The 22,958-nt window shown below is 30.5% G+C and overlaps 1 protein-coding gene across 1 annotated transcript in view; it reads left to right on the top strand.

The window, feature by feature from the left end:
• Positions 1 to 20,025, top strand: part of LOC106465453 (probable ubiquitin carboxyl-terminal hydrolase FAF-X) — a 23,765-nt gene extending 3,740 nt beyond the window's left edge. Inside the window, exons 2-6 of the mRNA XM_022393361.1 lie at positions 9,714 to 9,939; positions 10,752 to 10,950; positions 15,044 to 15,156; positions 19,143 to 19,255; positions 19,905 to 20,025. Of these exons, the coding sequence (XP_022249069.1) occupies positions 9,835 to 9,939; positions 10,752 to 10,950; positions 15,044 to 15,156; positions 19,143 to 19,255; positions 19,905 to 20,025 (651 nt within the window). The 5' untranslated portion in view covers positions 9,714 to 9,834. The remainder of the gene's footprint in view (positions 1 to 9,713; positions 9,940 to 10,751; positions 10,951 to 15,043; positions 15,157 to 19,142; positions 19,256 to 19,904) is intronic.
• The last annotated feature ends 2,933 nt before the right edge of the window (positions 20,026 to 22,958 follow it).

Genomic DNA, 22,958 nt, shown 5'->3' with positions numbered 1-22,958 from the left:
CTCTGCTTTCTTCCAGCCAGCCACTCTTCTATCGAATTAGCTAACTTATCTCCCACACCTATAGAGATATATTTTTTACAAGCCTTTTATGTGACACCATGTCAAATGCTTTTTGAAAATCCAGACACACCAAATCTACACCCTCACCCTCATCTACATAGGCAGTAACCTTTTCAAAGAATGTCAAAAGATTTGTAAGGCAAGAAGATTTTCCCTTAGTAAAACCATGTTGACTATCAGAACATAATGAATTATATATATTTATTATACCTTAAAACTTCACACTAATAGTAATGAGCAGCATGGTAGTATTTCTTCACATCTTATTAATGCTTAGAATATACTATAGAATATGCTTTTAGAATATACTAAAAGTGGCAAATTTCAAAATTAGATTAATCACTTATCTTTATTTTTCATTTCTTTTCTCTAGTAAAGCTTATGATTTGTTAAAATTAAGGACAAACAATTGATTCAGTCAGTGGTTATTTTAACTAATTAAGAGTTTCAGAAAATGCTGTCCTAAGTGTGTCAGTTAACAATCAGGAATGATTCTAATATTTCCAAATTTTTTAAGGTTTTGAATATTTTATACAATTTGCATATGATTGTGCTTTGTCCTTCACATGCACCGAGGCCTACAAGAGGTGATCTGAAAATAAATTGTTCTTATAAAACTAATTTTTAGATTTCTTTTTTTAAAAAAAAGTTTTCATAAATTTGTAACTTAAAAGACCCAAGTTTTGGTTTGCTCATTGAATGCAACTTGCCTGAATGCAGTTTCTTTTTTTCAACAGAAAAAGGCCTGTAATTATTCCTACCATTCTAATGCTTTAATTTTCACACATTGAGTTAGTGTAGAACTGTAGATGCTCAGTATCAATAACATAAAGACAGCAAGAAGCTATTTGGTCCTTCAAAGTAATTTTTACACATTTGCCCTTAAGTGAAAATTTAAACTAGCCCTTTATTTTTCAGGAAATCATCAATTCATCTCTTAAGCTCATGTACAGTGCTGGACTCCACTACTGCTGATAACTCATTCCATAAGCCAATCACCCTGTTAGTAAAATAAAACTGTCTTAACTGGAGCCTAGCCTATATTTTCCAAATCTTAAACTTGTTTCTTCTCCTAGTGTCTTCACTATATAGCACCGTGAAATTGGACTTGCTTGTATCCTCTCAGTTCCTGAGATAATTATAGTAAACTTCAATGTGATCACCTCTTACCCTTCTTTTCTTAAGAGAAGTTGAGATCTTAACCCATCCGTATGAGATAATACTTCCCTCCTCAGAATCATCATAGTAGTTCTCCTCTGAACCCTTTCCAATAAGTCAATAGCCCTTCTTGGATAAGCAGACCAAAGACTGTACATAGTATTCCATGTGAGGCCTAATTATTGACTTGTACAAAGAGAGAATTACCTCTTTTTGCTTGTGCTCCATACATCTGATTATACCCTAAAATTATAGTAGCTTTACTACTTGCAAAATAGCACTGCTTTGATGGCTTGAATGACTTATCCATCATTATGCAAATATCTTTTTCTTCATTATGTTTTTCTATCTGTATTTAGATTTGTGGTACTGTCTTTTAATACCACCATAGAAAATACTGATTCTTTATTTGCAGTTCTTGTTATTGTAACTCTATAGTGCATGTGGTAAAATATGTTTTGATATGTTAACTTAGAAACAAAATATTTATTTGGAGAAAAGCTTCCACACTGGTTTTGTTTAACATTTGTTAGTGAATAAAATGTTCCAAAAATTACAAGATTGCATTTAAGACCAAAAATAATTATTCTAAGAGTAATAGCAAAATTTGACACAGTAATGAGAAAATGTAAATTATATTTGAATTTAAATGAGTCATTATCTCAAAAGTAAGAATTAACCATTTGTTCAGGATATGCACTGTAAAGTCACAATGCAATAATAACAATTTAAATCTACTTTTAATTTTGAGTAAGGCAAAATAGACCCAGCTGATAATAATGTAAAGGCTTTGTCATCACTGGATAGAGAAGATATGTGCTTGACATAATATAAATTCTTTATTTACAATCCTGGGTTTTTAGAATAAACAGATTTTTTCAGTGATATGTAAGTGCAAGATGGAAATCCACAAAATAATTATAAAAAAGATATTAAACAGTACAATCCCATACATAAAGAAATTTCCACATCATTTTTTCATATGGCATTATTTTGGGAAATTAATTAGATAAAATGAAAATCAATACTTCTGTATTAAATATAGTCAGTAAAATAAAACACAAATTGCAGAGAGAATGTCTGTCTTGATAAGTATAAAATTTAGCTTTTTTCTTTTAATTTTCTGTAAATAAATAAGCATACAAAAGAAATTATAGAAAAATTTCAATAATACAGTAGAAGAAATACAAAACATAAAAACAAATAAGGTGATTGAAGGCCATTTGGCCAGACAGAGTTTTCCTCGGCGTTTTAAAAGGTGGTTAAAAAAAACTTTTAAAGATCAGGTATGCAAATCTCTAATTTTTGGAAGGTCAATAGACATTGGATGGGTGTCTGAAGGTTAGAGTTACTTACTTGTATTTTTAAAGGTGGTGATAACAGTTGCTCAGGAAATTATAGGCCAGTTAGTCTTAATTATGTGACAGGTGAAATTGTAGAAGAGTCTGATAGAAGGTGTATAAAATTGTTTAGTAAGATACTATAAATGAAAGCAAACATGGATTCACTAAAGGGAAATATCACCTTACTGATCTATGTTTTTTCACTCATGTTATTTGTTCTGCAGATGAAGGAAATGATGTTTTTGCCTTCTCCCATCCAACCACCCTACAATTTAATTAACTAGTATTTCCTGGACACATACGGATGTTATTGTCGGAGGTAATTATTTGATAATCAAAGTTCATGATGCATGTTATTAATGGAGTCCAGTCAGACTGGACATTTGTTATTTGTGGAGTGCCTAAGTAGTCAGTATTTGGGCCTTTGCTTTTTTTTTTCTTACTTGCATAATGATATTGATAGAGCATAATTAGTAAATTAGTAGAAGTAATTGATGACATTAAACTTCAGGGTATTTTTAACTGTATTGAAGATGTTAAGGTATTACAGAATACATTGATCAATTAGTAAGTTAGGTAAGTATTTGGCAAATGACCTTTAATTACAGGCAATGCATTTGAGTTAGCATAATTTAGATCACACATTTATTATAAATGGGAACTCACTCAAAATTGTGACTGAAAAGTATCTTGGCTATAGAAGTAGTAGTAAAGTATTTTAAACACAAAATTCATTCAATTTCTGAGGGAAATTCAACAATATGTCTGCTACCAAATATGGGTTTAGAAGTGTTACAATATATCATGGCATTTTAAAAACTTCCCCATCTACACTTTCAATCATTTGGATGTTGTTTAAGGTGATAGTGTTAACTTAAGCTATTATGATGTGTATTTAATACTAGCTATATATAAGTTCCATTTGCAGTTATGACATTATATCATTAGTTGTATTATATACTTACTTTCTTTTCGATATTTACGATTACTGTAACTTTCCATTCAAAGTATTATAATTATTACTAAACTTTCTTGAGGCTTATTGTATTTACAATCCAGCTTTTACAAAATATTTGACTTTATTGCTTCCTGTTGCCTTCTTCCTGTGTACTGTCCAGTGACAAAAGTAGTTGTGTCAGACACAATTCATGATATGCATAATATATTGATTTCTTTGTATTACATTTAACATTGTTATATTTTCATTATAAAACCAATTTATTGTGCAATTCAGGTATTCATTTAATTTCATACTAATTATTTTGTGTCTTCATAAATGCTAGTCTTTGACTGTACTTTTTGTTTTGCCCTTCCTCTTGACTCCACACCTAAACAGTAACATGTCTCATAGCAGTTTATCTCAGATGCCACACTCCTCTGAAGTCACATTGTTGAGCTGTTTAATGGGTTTTCTTTGGTCACAAAATGTTTTAGGGAGGGTTGTGTAAAGTGTTGCTTTTACAAGCTTATATTGATGTTTATCAACACATTAAATCAGTGCTTGAAACTAACAGATAGTTTTTGTGTTCTGTAAATTAGGTATACTCTTTTATTTCTCTGTTGTTACTTTCATTTGGGCTATGACCCAACTTAGAAGTGTTTAGTTTTTGGAGGGTCAAGGTCACAGCACAATCATAAAAATTCGAAAAATTCCTATCTGTTAACCTGGGGACTGATTTTTCACACTATTTTTCCTTTATAACTTGGTCAAAAATGATTGGATTTTGATGAAACTTGGTGGAAATGTGTAAGATATTCTTCTTCATTGTCCTGCCAAATAAAGGTCTGTATCTGTTGATAATGATGGACATGCTGACATATTTTTTAATTTTTTGAGAGCCAAATATGATTAATGCTGAGTGGTGGAGGTATGTGCTCTACTGAGCGACCCTCTTGTTTTTGATTATTATGCTTTTATTGTATAGATTGCTTTGCATTGTCAGCTTAACATATGTGTACTTAGGACTAACCTAAATCTTCCAAGCTGGTCAAACCTCATAAGATATTGGGATCATGGACAAAAATATTGTTAATAGTGAAGGGTACCCAACTTAAGAAACAATTTATTCTAATCTTTATAAGTAAGAATGTAAGAAAAGTATATTTAATTAATTATACTCTTTAACAGGTTGATTTTTAGTTTTACTTTAAGCACGTAGCTTACTGTGATTATAAGTTAATACTAATATTATTTTATTGTGTATTTATAGATATTAATTATATATAAACACTGGTTAGGCCTGACATGGAGTATTATGTAGTATGTACAGTTGTTGTCTCCTTATCTATGAAATGATATTGACTTGTTGGAAATAGTTCAGAGGAGAGCTACAACAGTGATTCTGGGGATGGAAAGTTATAAGAATTATGTTAAAATCTCTAAGAAGGGTAAAAGGTGATCTTATAGAAATTTACCAAGTTACCCGGGTAGGTGGGTTCATTAGAATAAAGGAATCCAATTTATTTGTGCTATATTCTGTGAATAATGAGAGTACATGAGATTAATATTTGGAAAAGACAGGCTTGACTCAAGTTAAGACAGTTTTATTTTTCTAATGAGGTGACTGATATATAGAATGTGTTGCCATAAGCAGTAGTGAAGGCTGGCTTTACAGGAGTTTAAGATGTAAAACATGATCACTCAATAGCAAAGTTATTTATATGTAGTAGTGCACATGTAGGTGATACATCTGGGACAACTGCCCCAGCAGACCTCCTTACTCAATTAAGTCCCAACTTCTGGAAAGTCCACTTGTGGATTTACAAAATTGACACTTTTAAAACTTGCTCTTACCTAATTTATATTTGCTACTCATGAAAGGTCCACCTGTGAACAGGGCCAGTGCAGCAATCTTTGAGTCCCCTTATTTTATTTATTGTAGGATTTAGTGTATTTTTATACTTAAATAGCATTGGTAGGGTTAAGCCAAGATTGTATAAAAATTCTTACTCCAGAACCTCATAGGCCTTTGTAACTCACTGTTTATATTTACTGTGTTAATGGCATGACTTTATGCTATTCATTACTAGAAACTATTCTCCAAATACTCAACTTTTCTCAGCAGTTTAGTATCATCTGCAAAACATAACTTATGGCCTATGCTGCTTTTTCTAATATTTGTATAACTAATGATCAAGATCCCCAAAGTTATATTCTTTTAACCTAAATTGGATGCCATTTGTTACCACATCTTTTTCCTATCTCTGAGCCAATTTTAATTCCACTTTAAAAAAAATTTTCACCTACATCATAATAATTTCAATTAACATTTTTGTATGATAAAGTATTGGGTGCTTACGAAAAATCAATATTGTCAGGAGTGTCTTCATCTGAAGCAATTAGTCTTAACAACAACTAGTAAATTGTGAGACATGAACACTTCTTAAACTGTGCTGGGTGTTATTTATTCACTTTAGCAAGTGAGATTTATTCTGAAACCTGAAAGGAACCAAACAAATATTAATGGAAACTTTGGTGTTTAATAAAAGTTTTTAATACCAAGGCAATTTTTGATGATTTTAAGATTGACATTTTCAACCCTATTTTTGAAAATGAAAAGTCTAGGAACTTCTGAGAGACTCCGGATTCATTATAATGTTTGTTTTGTGAAAAGTTGTCTTAGCATGGTTTTAGAAAATAATTTTCATGTTATACCAAGTTCTTCAAGAGTTTTTGACCATGCTTCCATTGATTAATCATTTACCAAATACCACTAATTGCCCAACTCTAATACTAAAAAGTATAAAGCTATGCAGTTGGGATATGGAGATTTAGAAAGGATTTGCCTCCTTGGTGAGAGGAGTATGTATTGGAGATTTTAAAAAAGAAAATTAAAGTCCTTTGAATGCTTATCAGTATTCAAAAGAGTAATTTAGGGTTTCTGGTTCTGTTGTAAGAACTTTGAACTTAACAAGACTGATGAGACATTATATGGTATACTGTACGCAGTTGTAGGTCTCCTTTTTACAAAGAAGGATAGCAGTGTATTGCAAAGTGCATGATGAGCTACACAGCATGTTGACACTTTGTTTTGTTTTTTTCTAGTGTTTTGCTTTTAAGGTTTGTTGCATATGTACAGAGATTACCTGCTCAACTTTGACACAATATTGGTTCTCACTGTCATGCCCTTATTACAGACTTTTGAGCTATAGAGTCTGGTTCATTCATAGTCAGTGAAATATCCCAGTGTAGTAAAATAACACACTTTTTTGTATGTGAATGATATGGATTATATTCTATATTGTTGGTAAAGTATAAAGTATGTTTGCCTATTTTATAACTGTACTTTATTGTACCATAATGCTTATAGTGTATCTGTAGAAAAGAAATTGAGTAATAAGAAATTATATTCTAGAGTTAGAGATTGTATATGTGTGTACTATAGATATTTTCTTGAAAAAAAAACTAGTAAACACTTGAAAATATTTATGTTAAAAGTTTATTTGTAATTACAATAGATACAGGATTTGCATTAATTAAATCTGGACATATGTAAATAAAGTGAGTATACATATATAAAAAATATTAAATCTATCATATAAATGGAAGGAAGTATAATACAATGAGGTTTATGCAAGTATTTGAAGAAGTAGGAGTAGCACATCATTGGGGGTTACAACATCTATTAGATTTGAGCCAACCATGCATAAAGAATGAATGTAGAAATGTTATTCAAGTCCGGAGTAGGTACAGAAGATCAAGCTCACAGCTTTCCTCTTTTTGACAGGACAATATATATTTTTAGTTGGACAGTGTGTCTCAATATCTACCTCTTCAGATATATTTTACTGTTTCAACTCTTATTATTTATAGTCTAATTTTACTTCTGCTATGGGTGTATTAGTGTTCTTTTCCCCTGTTATTGTGTGAAAGAAATATGTTTTATATATTTATATATATATTCCCCAAGTAGTTAATGATTCAGTTAATTTAGCTTCAATTAAAGCAGTTATTTTTGGTCAGCTTTTCTAAGCAGCTTAGCATCACCAACAAATGGAAAATAATTTATGATCTATGCCATGTGTGTGTATGTGTATGTATTTAATTGGTGCTTGAATCACTAGTACATGTAGCTAAGTTTTAAAGCACCAGCTTTGCATGATTTGGATGAACTAGACATACATGTACAAGTCTTGGTCTGTGCAGAGTCTTTAGCATCTACTCAGGTCATAACTGATGGTTTGAATTAGGGCAAAAACTGAGCATTCTGGAAAGATTTAATATTTTTTGTGTGATTTTAAAAATATAATGTAAATAACTACATAGCTTTAAAATGCTATAATGACTTTATGTAGCTGAGTAATTACATTTCTAAATATATGCATGTATATGTATACATAACTATATATCACATTTCATTCTTGCTCTTCAAATTATTTACAAATATTAATGCATATTAATGTTTGTAATATAGAATAAATAAACTTACATGTTAATTACAGGAGAGTTTAGGACAACTGCTTGAGTATATAACTTGGTGGAAAGAAAAGTGATTAGATAGTTCTGAAGAAATGGTAAATTTTCAATTCTGTTTGATAGGAATATATCACTTGTATCAAAAGAAACGTTAAAATCATAAGATTTTTAAGCACCCATAGCAAACCATGAAACAATTTCTACTACATTGTAATTACAGAATATTTAAACCACTGTATGATAGATACAGAATACTTAAACCAATATATGATAGTTACAGAATTAGACTACTGTGTGGTAGATATAGGTGTTATAGTATGAATTTATTTCTCAGAAGCTCGTTCTTTATTGTTGTCTTTGTTTGTGACCCAACCATGAGTAAAGATTGGTTATAGAGAGGTGTTGTATCATGTGCTCTTGAGGATACCCTATTGTTGTTGAGCACATTCAGCTTTTAGTTACCAGTCTGGATTCAGAGCTTGAAAGGTTTCATGAAAACTGATATTCTCTATTTGGAGAATTTATCCATGCAAAAGCTAAATTAGTGCTAATAGCCTTGTCTGAGTTGTTTTACCACAACCTTTTCTGAAAGTAGACTGATTACAGATCTTGCTGTTTCTGGTGTGTGAGAAAGAGTGACTGTGGTGCCTCCATTCTTAATATTTTTCATGGCTGAAGTTAAGTTCTGTAAATCCTATAATGGCTAAATATGGTTTTCACTGTAGTTTTTTTCTTGGGTAATAGTGTCCAGTTTATGTGTTTCTGTCTTACTGATAAATGTATTTAATTATAAGTCATGCTACTTGTACTGCACACTGACAAATGTGCTGTGACAGGACTACAAAATTGGACAGAGGAGAGCATGTGCTAAGAACACCTCTAGTGTGTAGTCATAACCTTAATTATACTTGTTTTAAATTTTAACTTTGAAACCAAAACATTTTTTCATTGTTCTATTATATCCATATTTACATATATGCACAATCCTTATTCAGCTTCAGCAAAATAGTTGTTTTTTTTTATTTTCCTAAGAATCAAAGCAGAAATACATATATTATACAAGATTTTTAAAAAAACTATGATAAGTCAAACAACTGGTGTATTGTAGTGTACTATATTCTTAGATGTTTTTGTAAGTTCCTACTTTATGAAAAGTTAACTGAGAAACAGGATATTTCACTAAACGTATGTGAACAACATGTAGCAAATAATATTATTTGTAAATTGAGATATGAGAAATGATTAAGTTAAGAATTTCTATACATGTATCTTGATCAGTATATCTTATACAGACACATTGAACTTGATAATACAGGACTTGCCCTATATATATATAAAAACATGAAACTTTAGAAGTGTATATTTATGAAAGATTGATATACAGATTAATTTTGTTAGCTCTAAACAAACTATGCCGAGAATGTAAAAGCAATAACTTTATACTGTAGCCTAAACAAATATAGTAGTAAGAGTTTGTTTACATTGTTGCAGGGACAAGTGAGGTAGTGAAACTGATGCACAATGAACTTGCATTCCATAAAAGTTTATCTTTAGATCCTTTTATTAATTGGTAGTTTGTTGATGTTGCTTAGATCATTAAATTTACAAGAAATAACTTCATTATGTATTATTAATATTGTGTAATGAGTAATTTTATCTAATGATTTGTGATATATATGCTAAGCTTCTCTTGAATTATCACACAAAACCAAAACTATGTTGATATTTCTTTCTAGCACTGTCTGTCTTTATTGAAAGTGGTGCTATTTCTTGGACCTTTTGTACATGTGTTATATTCAACTGTCTGAATTACTTCTCTGACAACAACTTGTAAATTTGCCTAAATTATAAACTAGCATGACCCTAGTCATGCAAGAGGACCAAGGAGGTTGGGGAGATTCTCCTCAAGATAATAATCCCATTCAGTTACCCCAGACTACTACAGAATCCAATTCCAATCCAGTGAGTATTTTTAATTTGTGTGTTATAATGTTTTTTCACTTAAGACAATACATAAAAGATAGGTGAACCATAACTAAGCTCTTTGCTAATGCTAAAAAAAATATGTTGGTATTTAGTTACAATGTGCATGAATACTGGTTCCCATCAAAGTAAGTTTATAACTTTATAATTCAAAACTTGCTTAAATAAAATATGTTGATAAAAACAGGTCATCAAACAGACAAGAGTTTCTAATATTTAATTTTTTTAAATATGCTATAGTTGACTGGCTCATGTGTAATTGCTTTTACCAGTTCTTTAGAGACATTTTTATTTAACATAAAACAATGTTAATATTACTGTTTTAGAAGGCAAAATTTCCTCTAAATTAACAGTTTGGAAAAAGTACAGTTAAGTAGTGAAAGTCGTATGGAAATTTGCTTTTTGTTAACTCTTTGCTTTATTTTAAGTGTGATCTGTATTGCAAATTTTTAAATAATTTTTTTAGGTCATCACAAATAGGTTTTAAAAGCTTTGAAAGACGTGTGGGAATATTAAGCAACATTTTATAAAATAAAATTGTAGTTGTAAGAAAAGTATAGTGCTTTAACAAAAATTTAGAGTAATGTGCAGTTTTTGTAAGCTTACTAAAAATGTGAAATATTGATTTTGTAAGTAATTTACTGTACTATTTTATGAAATTTTCTTAATTTCTTACTAAATAGTGTCAATGAGACTAGGTAAAACATTGACCACAGTCACATTTAGGGAACACAATTGGTACTCTCAGTTAAGTTTGTACATTTATTTGAATCTGTTTAACCTGTCTTTAGCCACCAGATGAAAATGAATCGAATAAAGAGCAAGACGCAGACAACCAAAAACAGCTTGAAGGTCAAGAACCAGATTTTCCCCATGCTGAGTTAGCTAGACTGGATGAGATGATAAACAGGCCTCGGTGGGTTGTTCCTGTGTTACCAAAAGGAGAATTAGAAATACTTTTAGATGCTTCAATTGACCTTTGTAAAAAAGGTATGTTAATGACAAAATGTGTTATGAGTTTTGTTAAAAGTATATTTTTATTGCAGTTATTTAATTGCACTTAAAATATTTATCATAGGAATCAGGATGAAATAGGATTTTGTGGTGAAACTAGTAGATGGATAATACATTTTCAAAAATAATATTTGTATTTAGCTCAAATCTTAATATCCTGTGTATCTTTAAAAAAATATTATAGCTCAAGTAAGCATATACCATAAAGCTGGGAGCATGTATGATAGTGTGTTTATACATTGTTACTTGACACATGCAAGCTGCTTGATGGTATGATAGCATTGTATTTATACATTTACACTGACTAGTATCTTTATTAGGATCTCCACTTAATACGGGATTGGATCAACCATTCCATTAATAATAACTTGCCATACAGCATATTATAGAATCTGCAAGATGCCAGAAAGTGTCTTGTTCTACTGTAACCTGCTTGCCAGAGTGTGGTCTGCACGTAGATTACATTCAGTTTGGTAATTAGTGGCTTTGGGTAGCATTAACACACACACACACACATACACATATATATATATATTCTGCTCTTAAAAATATCTTGGTAATGTACAATGAATGTAACCAATAAAGCTTCAAAAAGCAGTTGTAAATCATTGGTGTCATAATTATCAAGGATAACAATACCAAAGATATTTTGTTCAAGTAAGCAGTTTGAGAAACTAATATTACTTGCAGGTTTGTTAAAAAGTCACAGGTTTACTATTTAAATTTACACAAAAGTTGACAAAGATTCAAACTTACATACAAGTACAGTTCTTCAGAATATATATAAGTAGAGCTCGACAATTAACTTGTTTAATCAATATAATCAATTATCTGTCAGCATCAATTACAGTGATTAATGCCACATGAAAATAATCAGCTGATTGAAATTAGAATTTTGGATTATTATGATGATAATCAATTAATTGAATGTAATAGATTAATGAACCTGACAATTAATCGATTATCACAGTTCACTAATAGCCCAGCTTTATATTTGAACCACTGTTATTGTGGTATTACATAGTGATGATTGGATTTATATAATTCGCATGTGTGAAGAAGAACAGTGATTCAAAATTTGAACTTCTGATAATTTTCAACATTTTATTAATGTTACTTTGGAATTCATAAGTTTTTGTGGAAAAATTTTACACATGACATATGAGAACTGAAGTTTTGAAGGGTTTAATAATTGAGGCTGTGGTGTAAGTAGTATGAAGCAATAATACATAAACCTAAAAAATTAATGTGAAGTCTAATCTATTTGATTTACCAACTGTTACTGAATTATACTGGTGATCTTGGACAAAGACAAATTGAATAAGTGGTAGAGTGTATATGTTGTGTAAAATGTTTTGAGATGTCTTTTGTATTGTTACTTGACACATGCATGTTGCTTAATGGTATGATAACATTGTATTTATACATTTACACTGAGTGGCTTTTTGTTAACTCTCTGCTTTAGTTTAAGTGGGATATGTTTTGCAATAATGGACACCTTAGTATTCTGGATTAAGGGCAGTGTCTTTAGTCTTGTTCTTTATAGGGGCACTTGATAAAGCAGGCAGTTATCTTTGTATGTCTGTACAATATATTGCCAAATTCCAAACATCCCAGAAAGATGACCAATATTCAAACACTTGCAATGTTTATTGGATGGACTCCAAATCATATACTGTAATAAACGTTTTCATAAATTCAAGTGCAGTCTTATTACTCTGGGGAATTTTCATTGTAAACACTAGGATACATAAGCTGATAAATATCACATCATGTTCTCAGAGCAGGAGTCAAGTTGGCTTATTTCTATGCACGTGCTTTGTTGCTTTCAAGAGTATTGTATTAGTGTCACACAAACTGTCTAATGACACAAGCGGTGACTTGTTGCTTTATTTTCAGCGGATTTCTACTTCAGTCATCGACAGTAAAATAAACACAGAAAATAAATGTGTAATGTTTAACAGTTCAAACTCTGAAGAGAAGTACTTTGAAACTTTGTAACCAGTAATAATGAAAAAGGGCACAGCTAATCCACCTCTGAGACCTCCTGTTGACAACACTATCTCATGACAATGTGCAACTCACAAACACCTGTGTCCTGCATACACCAAAAAAATGGGGGACCTTAAAATTTAGAAATTTTGTATGGTCAATATGGAATCCAGCTTTATGTGGCTCATTTTAGATATTAAGGGCACATTGCTATAGAGGGCATTTGAATGCAGTTGGAAGGGTACCTTTAATGTCAAGGTTCTACTGTAGTAAAGACTTAAATACTACAGTTCTTATTTTATTTTATAATATTGTTATGTATCTGCTTGTTTGTTTGTTTCCGGTAAAATTCTTCCCGAGGATCTTCAACGATACAAGTCCTTTCTTGATTAAATCAGTTTATTCCTTCTCGATATAAACTTTTAGTACACAGTTCCGCAATCAGTACGTTTCTTATCACTTTAAACTTAACAACTTTTATAATACATGCTATAAATCACAGTGATTAACAATCTTAATGACTTCGCTCTTGACAAGTGCAAAACACACACTTTACAGCTCACTAGCTCAAAACTAACAGAATCATAAATTACACGGGACTCAAAGTAACTACTGCTCTCTCTTCATTAACACTGCTGGCTTTCACTGCCAGGCTTATATACTAACGAAAAGGGCATCTCGGACTTCCCCGATCATTCGAGAAACATCACGCACGCTACGAGCGCCAAACGCACCAGCAGCGTTACATGACTTCCTCTGTCATAACAATATAATTAGATGTGGCAATGAGTGAAGTATAGTTACATGTACTTTAAGTGAAATTATGCACTGCATGGAAATAAGTTTAAATGATTACCTGAAATGTAATTTCTATTATGTTATGGTAAGATTATACTAGCTGTTTATTTAGTCCTTCATTTTAATAAATATAAGGAGAACTATAAATTGCTCTCCCTAAATTAACAAGGAGAGCAAATTGCTCTCCTCAGAAGAAAAATTCTTTTCATAGTATTCATCTATGACATTTCTAATTTTTTATTTTGTTTGCCAAAATCAATTCACACACAAAATACATCTTTCTGTCCAGTGCTACCAAACGTTATAACATTGCACAAAAATAACCGAACTGGAAAATCCTGTGTATGTATGTATGATATTGGTTGGTCTCGTGTAGGCTACACTTCATAACAAAATAAGCTGTATGTTACACCCGCTCTTTCATGGTGAAAGTTCATGTAAGACCAGTACTGATTGGGTGTATTCTAGTTGAATGCTTTCTGTTGACCAATTAGAGCAGTCTTGATCTCCAATTTGTCTTAAAGTACATTGATTTGCACACTTGTCATCAAATCACATTGGCTTGAAAGTAAGTTTGCTACATGATCAAAGTAAATTAAATTCCTCATATTTGCTTTGCTGATTTTATGGTATTTTCATTTTTTATAATCCACTCTTGGAATTTTAAGGAGTGCTGTTATTTGTGCTCCTTGGACAAAGATAAGAAATGTGAAGGAGTGTGATTATGCTCCTTAAAAATTATCTCCTTTCTTTAACCTATTATACCAATGGAAAGGATGTGCATCAGTTATCTTGATTGCCATCCATAAGAGAGGTTAAATGGAAAATTTTATACCGTGAATGCAGGATGTGATAATATAGGCAATCAATTATCATACTACAATTATAGTATTCTACACATTTAGAGTTCAGTCATTACTGAATCAGTTAAATAGCTGATCAAGAGATACTTAATTTTATAAATCCCATGCATTTTTATTTATAATTTTTGGTCACATTTATTAAAATTTACTAAATATTTCATATGATTTTTAAATAGTAAGCCATGCAGCTAAATACTAAATTTTCAATTAGTAAAACAAGGAATGAGCTGGGCAGAACTTTGTTGACAAATTTTTGCATTGTTTTGTCACAAAAATGTATATCAAAGATTAAAACAAATAATTAATTTTGTCATTGGCCCTTAAAGTAATGTATTAACTTCTAAAAATATTTGAAATTATTTTTTGGCTTCAAAAGGAAGGTTTATTCTAATAATTTTATTTTAAAAAATTTACAGGTTTAGATACAAGGAGTGAATCATGTCAGAGATTTTTCAGAGATGGTCTTACAGTATCTTTCACAAAAATACTAACAGATGAAGCAATGAGTGGATGGAAATTTGAGATTCACGTGAGTTTCATTGTTGTTTTTCACCAGTACAAAAACATTAAACAAACACTGACTGCACATTACTCACAATGGTAAAATTTGAATAAGAAACTAGTGATAATTTCTAAGCTCAGAATGCACAAAAGCATTGAAAGATTTTGTTTGCAATTGTTATTCTGGTTTGTTTATTTACATCAAATATTTCACTGATTGAGATAAATCTCTACTCGATAGAACTTTATTTTTAAATTCTAGTTCATGTTTAAAACATAAATATTTGAGGGAAACTATTAGTTATTTCTCACCTTTTTAACACAGTTACAACTTACTACTAGTTATACATGCGAAATACCGACTGGACTTCAATTCCCACCTACCATTGTTTTTCCCCTACTTTGTTCTTTGCCAGTCATCCTTGTAACATTCAGTTTCACATTAAAATATACCACGTCCATTATGTTAAATGAATAAACCTAGAAGCAAATGATACTGTTTCATGCTTTCTATTAGTCATTAGTTAGACCTCCGAGTTTACTGAAGTTCCTTAAACATGTTAGGGTAAATGATTAAGTTTTGTCTGGCGGTTTGTGCTGTTTTAAGGAATATAACTGGATTATCAAGTAAATTGTCTATTTTAATACTTTATAATCAGATAGCATTCTCATGAATCCACTTTTACTATTTCAGGTTTAATTGACTGTAGCAAAGTTTATATAGTTTAATTGAATTCTCTTTCCATATGTATTCTGTGGTTTATGTTTCACCTATGTCTTTGGTGAATTGACTTTCAAATTTCAGTGCCAGCTCTTTGGAGTTATTCTTAAATACATGCTTCATGGTCATCCTGTCTCAGAATGGAGCTGATGATAGTTATTCAGGTTTTCCAAAAGATGTGTGTTCCTGGAGAGGTTTTGTTCATACACCCAAAAAATAAAATAAAATAAGAATAACAGATGCTGGGCTTGCACTGCAAATCCACACACGCACATATATACGAAAAACCTTACCATCTTGTCTTCTGGGTGCACTTCAGAAGTTTGAAAATTACCTAGAAGTGAATGGAATTTTTTTTCAATTCAATAATATCAAGAAATGTGTTATTAAATTAACCTAATGGATATATAGTACATTAACCTCTTTCTGTATAATTGAAAAAAATTCTTTTTTGAAATAAATAATTCAATGTGTTCAAAAATCTGGTATCCAGCAAAAAAAATTGTTGTAAGTAAAGATACAGTTATGAGAGAGGTATAGAATGTTTGCTTTCTTATATAGCATTATGGACAGGCTGACAGGAGTAAATCTTTATTTAACAAAAATTATGATTCATTTTTTATATATATATATAGGTCTAACCTGAGTATTTGTATCTATGAACACTAACATTAGAGTGGTAGCTGTAGTTTCCTGTGTTGCATGAAATCAGTAGATAACCCTAAATTAAGTAGATTACTTTGTCTGTACTGCAGTGGTCCACATTTTCTCTTGGTTCAGAAATGTACTGGTGGAAAATCATTGCCTCAAACATGAACCTAGTTTTTTTTTAATATCTTATTTCTCAGGTTGCTCTTTTTCTTCTTTCCCTTGGCCATAGCTGTTTGAAGAGGTACAATTGATGACCAACAGTTGTTAAATGGATTTGGGATTTTGTGGTTAGATTGATATAAGTTGATCTGATTGAGTGGTCATGTAGAAGTGATAGTGTTCATTACATGTACATGAGAACATGAAAAACATGAACAGGTAAAAGTGCTTGGAAGCACATGAAAATTTTGTATATGTTAGTAAATATATTTATATACAGGAAGTATGGAAGATAGTTATTCCAGAGGTGAGTACCATTTTATAACATGTTTAAGAAATAAATACATTGCTTCTTATGATTTAAGTTTTCTTCAGTTGCTATTCTCTCTCTTTTTTTAACACCGCTACAGTATTAACAGAATTTTCTGATTTATATTTAACACTTTTCGAAGGGTTTTCTGCCAAGTTTTGTTTTTGTTTAATTAACATTTTTACCAACTGTTTTTTCATAACTTTACACACGCTCTATTGTTTATAATTTTTGAAATTACCTAATAACTGTTAAATTGTGAAGTCGGAAAACAAATTTTAACTCTTATGCTAGCCTGAAAGCAAGATTTTGACTATAATTTAATATCTGAAATATCACATCAAATAAGATGAAATATTTAAAACTGTTAAAACAAAATTTAAAATGTTGGTAAAACTATGAAACATGTTTTGACAAGCTCACTTGTCATAACATGAAATGTGTATTGATGAGGAAAAAAGCATATAACTTAAACTGTTATGATATAGGTTAGTAACAATGAATGATTTTTTAACATATATTAGAACCTCTCTTTTTGAAAAAAGGAACTACATACACTTTAGTATTTCACATTGTATCTCTGAGAAATTGTAAGGAAAACTATAAGATAAATTAGATACTTTTTTTAGTGCACTTGAAAATTTACTTTAGTTAAAAAATTATGTAAAGATAAACTATTTGGGAAGAAATTTCATACTTAGTAAACCAAGCTTGACCAGATTCATTCTGATCTGACCTTTTTATGATTTGTGCAAATAAAGCTAAGAATTGATCCGAATTTTAAGTTATGTGTATATATATATTTTAAAACTATAAATTTAATTTTCAAAATTAAACAATTTCACAAACAATCCCTAACTAATTCAGTAGAATATAACTTCATAATATTGCTTTAATTATAAAATCATGAATCATGAAAGTCCTTTAGTAACTTGTTGACACATGTTTTTTTCAAAGTTACTTTTGTCTACAAGGGGAAAGTAGTACTGAGAGAGAGAATTGTTTGTGTAAACAATTATTAGCTTTTCAACTTTTTACATTGTGGCAGCTTTATTAGAAATGACCTTCTGGTTGTATTTCTAGTGTATGTAACGTGTTTATTAACTTATTATTTTCAAGGTAAGGAACCAGAGGCTGACCTGTTGAAGCAGTGTTGTAATTCTTCAACATTTCTTTATGTCATCAGCATTAATAACAAAAAGCTGATATGATATTATTTGGATAACACTTTAGGATAGGTTTTTGCTGTTCTGTGATATGTCAAATGTTTTTACACTTTTTTTTTACTAATTTATGTGCATTCTGATGAAAATAATAATTTTCTTATATCTGGTGGCTGTTTCTTTACAGCAATACTCTGTTATCTATGCAACTGTTGAAAGTTCAACATAACTGCCTTCTATGTTATTTTTTAAGACTGAATGAACACTTAGACATTTATAGCTATTGAACTTTTAACCCACTTGATATGCAGTTATTGCTGTTCTAATTAGTTTTAGATTCACAAGCCCTAAGTAAAATTTCTTACTAGATTTCTGCTGATAGGACAAATGATTATTGGTGTTTACTTGGACTGTTTTGTTTGTATTGAATAGAAAAATGTTATGTTGGATTGGTTATAACTTGTATCCAGAAAGCATTAATCAACATAGTAGAAAGATTTGTGTTTTTCTCACTGTTTATATCCAATTTACTTTCAATATTTATTACTATCTAAGCAACAAATTTTTAAATCTTTTGAATTTGTGATTAGTATCTAAACTTTTGTGAGAAAAGAATCAAGGTTTTAACATGATAAAAGTTCTTTCAGCATGTAATATATACTCAATTGTAAATTTCAGATTTTTTCTTTATGATTTACTCATCCTAGGAATAAACACATTTATCATAACTGAATTAACTTGATTCTTTAAAACACTTATTTTGGGGTTGTATCTTTAAAGGTCACAGGTGTTTATATACAGTGTAATAGGGTAAATTAGAGAAAAGCCTCTTTGCTCTGTACCAAAAAACTTTAAATATTAGTTAGCTGCAATTTATCAAAGTATTAGGTTTGAGTCTTAATTAGTTTGTGATGAAATGTGTGCAGTGTTCTTTCTTCTTGGTGTACCATGAATTGATGTAAGTTGAAAGAAAAGATGTAGTTTTTCTGTCATTTTTTTCCCTTTAACAGAGGTGCATAATGAAGAACACAGAGAGACTGATAGAACTTTGTGTCACCAAGCTCAACCAAGACTGGTTTCCACTTTTGGACATGTTAGCTGTAGCTCTCAGTCCAAACAGCAAGTAGGTGGTATATACGAAGATAATTATTTTGTTTTAGTAATATCCATGTGCTTTCTGAAGTAGTGTGTTTGGTTTTTAATTTGTGTGATATTATATAAATTTTAGAGATTAGGCTGAAACATAGGAATGATTTTATTTTGATAACATACACAAAAATGTTTACAAAAAAAGTAATTTGAGCAAATGATATTATTCAGAGAAATGAAGTTGTTAAAAATACATGACATATCAAAAAACAACTAAAGATGAATAAAGAAATAAGGGGTATTACATGGAAAATACCTTGAAATTTTCTAATGTGAAAGTTGGATATTTTTGTATGACTACGTCAAGACTGTAATAGTTTTTTTTTCAGTAAATGTCTTTCCTTAACATTTAAAGCTTGAAGAGGCACTAATAAAAAAGGGTTTTTAACTATTTTCTCTCAGATTACGTTTTCTGCTTGTTATTGTATGTGATTTGTTGAGTTTCAATACAGAACAGTATTTGGATAAAATATAGTGTTGTAACTTTTAAGGAAAAAATACTGCTTAAAAATCCCATGTTACTTAAGTCTTGTGCTTATCACTGAACAGGGTTTCACATAGAAGATGTTTCTAACTTTAATAAATCTACTAAAGATTTTTTTCATTTTGCATCTGATAATCAGGTTCCACACATTTAATGCCACCAGATCATCAGAGTCAGTTCCTCCTGGGTCATTACTACCGGATACAGAGCTATATGCTCGGCCTCCAGATGTACGAACTCCAAGGGTAAGTCCATCCTGATGTTGTTCATTTGGTCATTTTTTTGGTCTGAGAGATGTAAATTTGTTTATATTGAGGAGTATTAAATTTAAAGTTTTAATTGGAGGGCACAGGTTGTCCCTTTGGTAGAGCTCTGGATTTTGAAGTTGGTAAGCCAATTTGAATTTTTTGTGATACTGCAGAATATTTCCTGCACTTTAAGCTGTGAGTGCATTATAAGAGTGACAGTCAATCTCTTGGCATGGGTAGTATTAGTGCTGCTGACTGGCTGCCTTCCCTTTGGTCAGTAGTTCAGAATAAGGGATGGCAGTAGATAGCTTTAGTAGCTTTGCTAAAATACAAGATAAATGTTATATATCAAATTATATTTATGAAGACTTACGTTATTTGATTGTACTTTTTTAAGCTTGTACTTATTATTATTATACAAGTCTCTAAATTATTAGCTTTATTAAAATCTTCTTCAGTAAAAGACAAACAGAATTGGAAGGCAAAATGTGATGAATGATCTAAGACAATAATTTTTTCACTGTTATGAGTAAGTGAGCTTCATGAACTCAATTTAACAGCATTTCTTTGAAAATATGCGTTAGATGAAGGAAAATTATTTTGCCAAAATGACAGCCCTCCACTAACCATGTATTGCTCTGTAATCCATGAATTTTAAAGCTCTCCCTATAACCTTATATTTTGACCTAAAATAGATAATTTTCTCTATAAATGCGATAGTTAACAGTTTTTCCACTGACTTCTCAACAAACATTTTTTAACAATAAATGATACTTTAGGCCATGTGGCAATACTTCTTTAACTAAGTTTCATCAATGTGATATTTTTACTCTTCATTACAAGACATACATTTTCTTCTAAAAGCTTTTTAATGTTTGTTAGAGAACTAAGGAGTTTTAAGATTACACTCCAGAGCTATAGGCATGAAGTTAATGTGCCGACACAACATAAAGAAACCATATGTTGCCTAAGGTAACAGTTGAGTTGAAGCCCAAGTGAAAGATGAATGTGGGTACTTCAAACTAAGGTAAATTCCTAATGATGTCCGCGCACAAAGCTACTTGAGGGCTATCTGCATTAGCCATCCCTAATTTAACAGTGTTAGACTAGAAGGAAGGCAGCTAGTCAACACCATCCACAACCAACTCTTGGGCTACTCTTTTACCAATGAATGGTGAGATTGACTGTCACATTATACTGCCTCCTTGGCTGAAAAGGCAAGTATGTTTGGTGATAGGAATTCGAACCCTGTCAAGCATCTTACTAGGCCAATTATTTAAGTTTTAGATAAATCTATAAGATTCTACAAAAATATTTTAATTTTATTAATTAATTAATTCTAAAGAGTAATCAAAAGGAGTTACAAAAGTGGTAAAAGAAGATGTTAGGAAAATTATGCAAACTTTGTTATAGCACATTATAATTGTAGATGGAATTTTAATTATAATCATATTTAATTTAATATATGTATTCTACTCCTATTTAATTAGTTAAGAGTTTTAGGTAAATCTATACAAAGTTAATTTTATTAATCAATTAATTCTAAAAAGTAATCAAAGAATTACAAAACTGATAAAAGCAAATGTTAGGAAAACAATGCAAATTTTGCTATAGTACACTATTATAAGCAAAAACAGTTTCTAATTTTAGAAAATGCAACTGTATTAAATGAGAAATGTTTGACATGATAGTTTTAGCACATCACAAATAAAGTCCAGATACAAGTCTAAAGTCCATAGTTCACCAAATGAAACAAAGCCAGAATAATACTTACTTTATTAGTGCTGCAATAACAGGAATAGAAAGTACTGGCCCACTCTGAAACCTTTCTAAGAGAATATTGAATCCATTTAAAGTTCCAAATCTGTTGATAAGATCAACTAACCAACCCTAGACAGTAGAAAACAAGAAGTTAATATGGTAGAGAGAGAGCTTCTTATTTATGCATTTATACACACAATAAATAAAGTTTGTTCTGCAATTATATGCATGAGTGAACTTTGGCACACAAATAGTATGACAAATCCAGTTCTTTTTATACAATAATCATAAAAATGTTATTAGAAACCTAATGTCACTGATATCCCCTGATTGTTTTCTTTCTCACAGTTAAAATATTAACCAAACTGCATGAAAATCATTTCAGACCCACAATCGAGGTTATTTCATATTGAAACCACGAATTTAAGTATTTTCATAACTGAAATCAAATCAAACTGAAAAAAATCTCTTTTGCGTGCTCCTACTCAGTTTTTCACCATGGGATAATAAAATTCAAAAACAATAAAACTTAATTAAATACTGATACATACATTAAATTTAATATGATTATAATTAAAACTCATCAATAATGTGTTTGGTGTATTTTGTAATTGAACAAGTTTCAAAGTAATAAACTATGTGTGTGTGTGTGTGTGTGTACAACGTTTATTTGTGTCTGTGTATTTATATGTTTATTGTGGTAAGCAACTTTTTTTCTTTCCAGACCTTTTGGACTGTGTTTTGAAATGTTAACAGTCTACACCATTGAAAAGTACTTTATGCCCATTGTTGAAGTAATTCCTGCTTTCTTGGACAACCTGACTGATGAAGAACTTAAAAAGGAAGCTAAAAATGAATCAAAAAATGATGCTCTATCAGGAATAGTTAAATCATTGAAATGTTTGGCATCAAGGGTTCCTAATCAGGAGGAAACTGTAAAAAATCTAGAAATATTTCGCCTAAAAATGATATTAAAGTAAGTACTATTCGGTCTTGGCCTCTAGTTGGAAAATGTTTTCAAGTTCTACTCTCTGAAAAACCTGAAATCTTAATTTTCTTACTGAAGTTCATTAACTCTTTCAATACAGGCTCAGTTAATTTGACCGACCACGTGACCTTTTTGTACTTGTTTAAAGTCTTTATAGATTTAATACTTATAACTCTCAATATAGTGAGTATATCTT

This window comes from Limulus polyphemus, unplaced genomic scaffold, assembly GCF_000517525.1.
Source record: "Limulus polyphemus unplaced genomic scaffold, Limulus_polyphemus-2.1.2 Scaffold1950, whole genome shotgun sequence".
NCBI classification, from domain to species: domain Eukaryota; kingdom Metazoa; phylum Arthropoda; class Merostomata; order Xiphosura; family Limulidae; genus Limulus; species Limulus polyphemus.
This window is presented reverse-complemented; position numbering and strand designations above follow the sequence as displayed.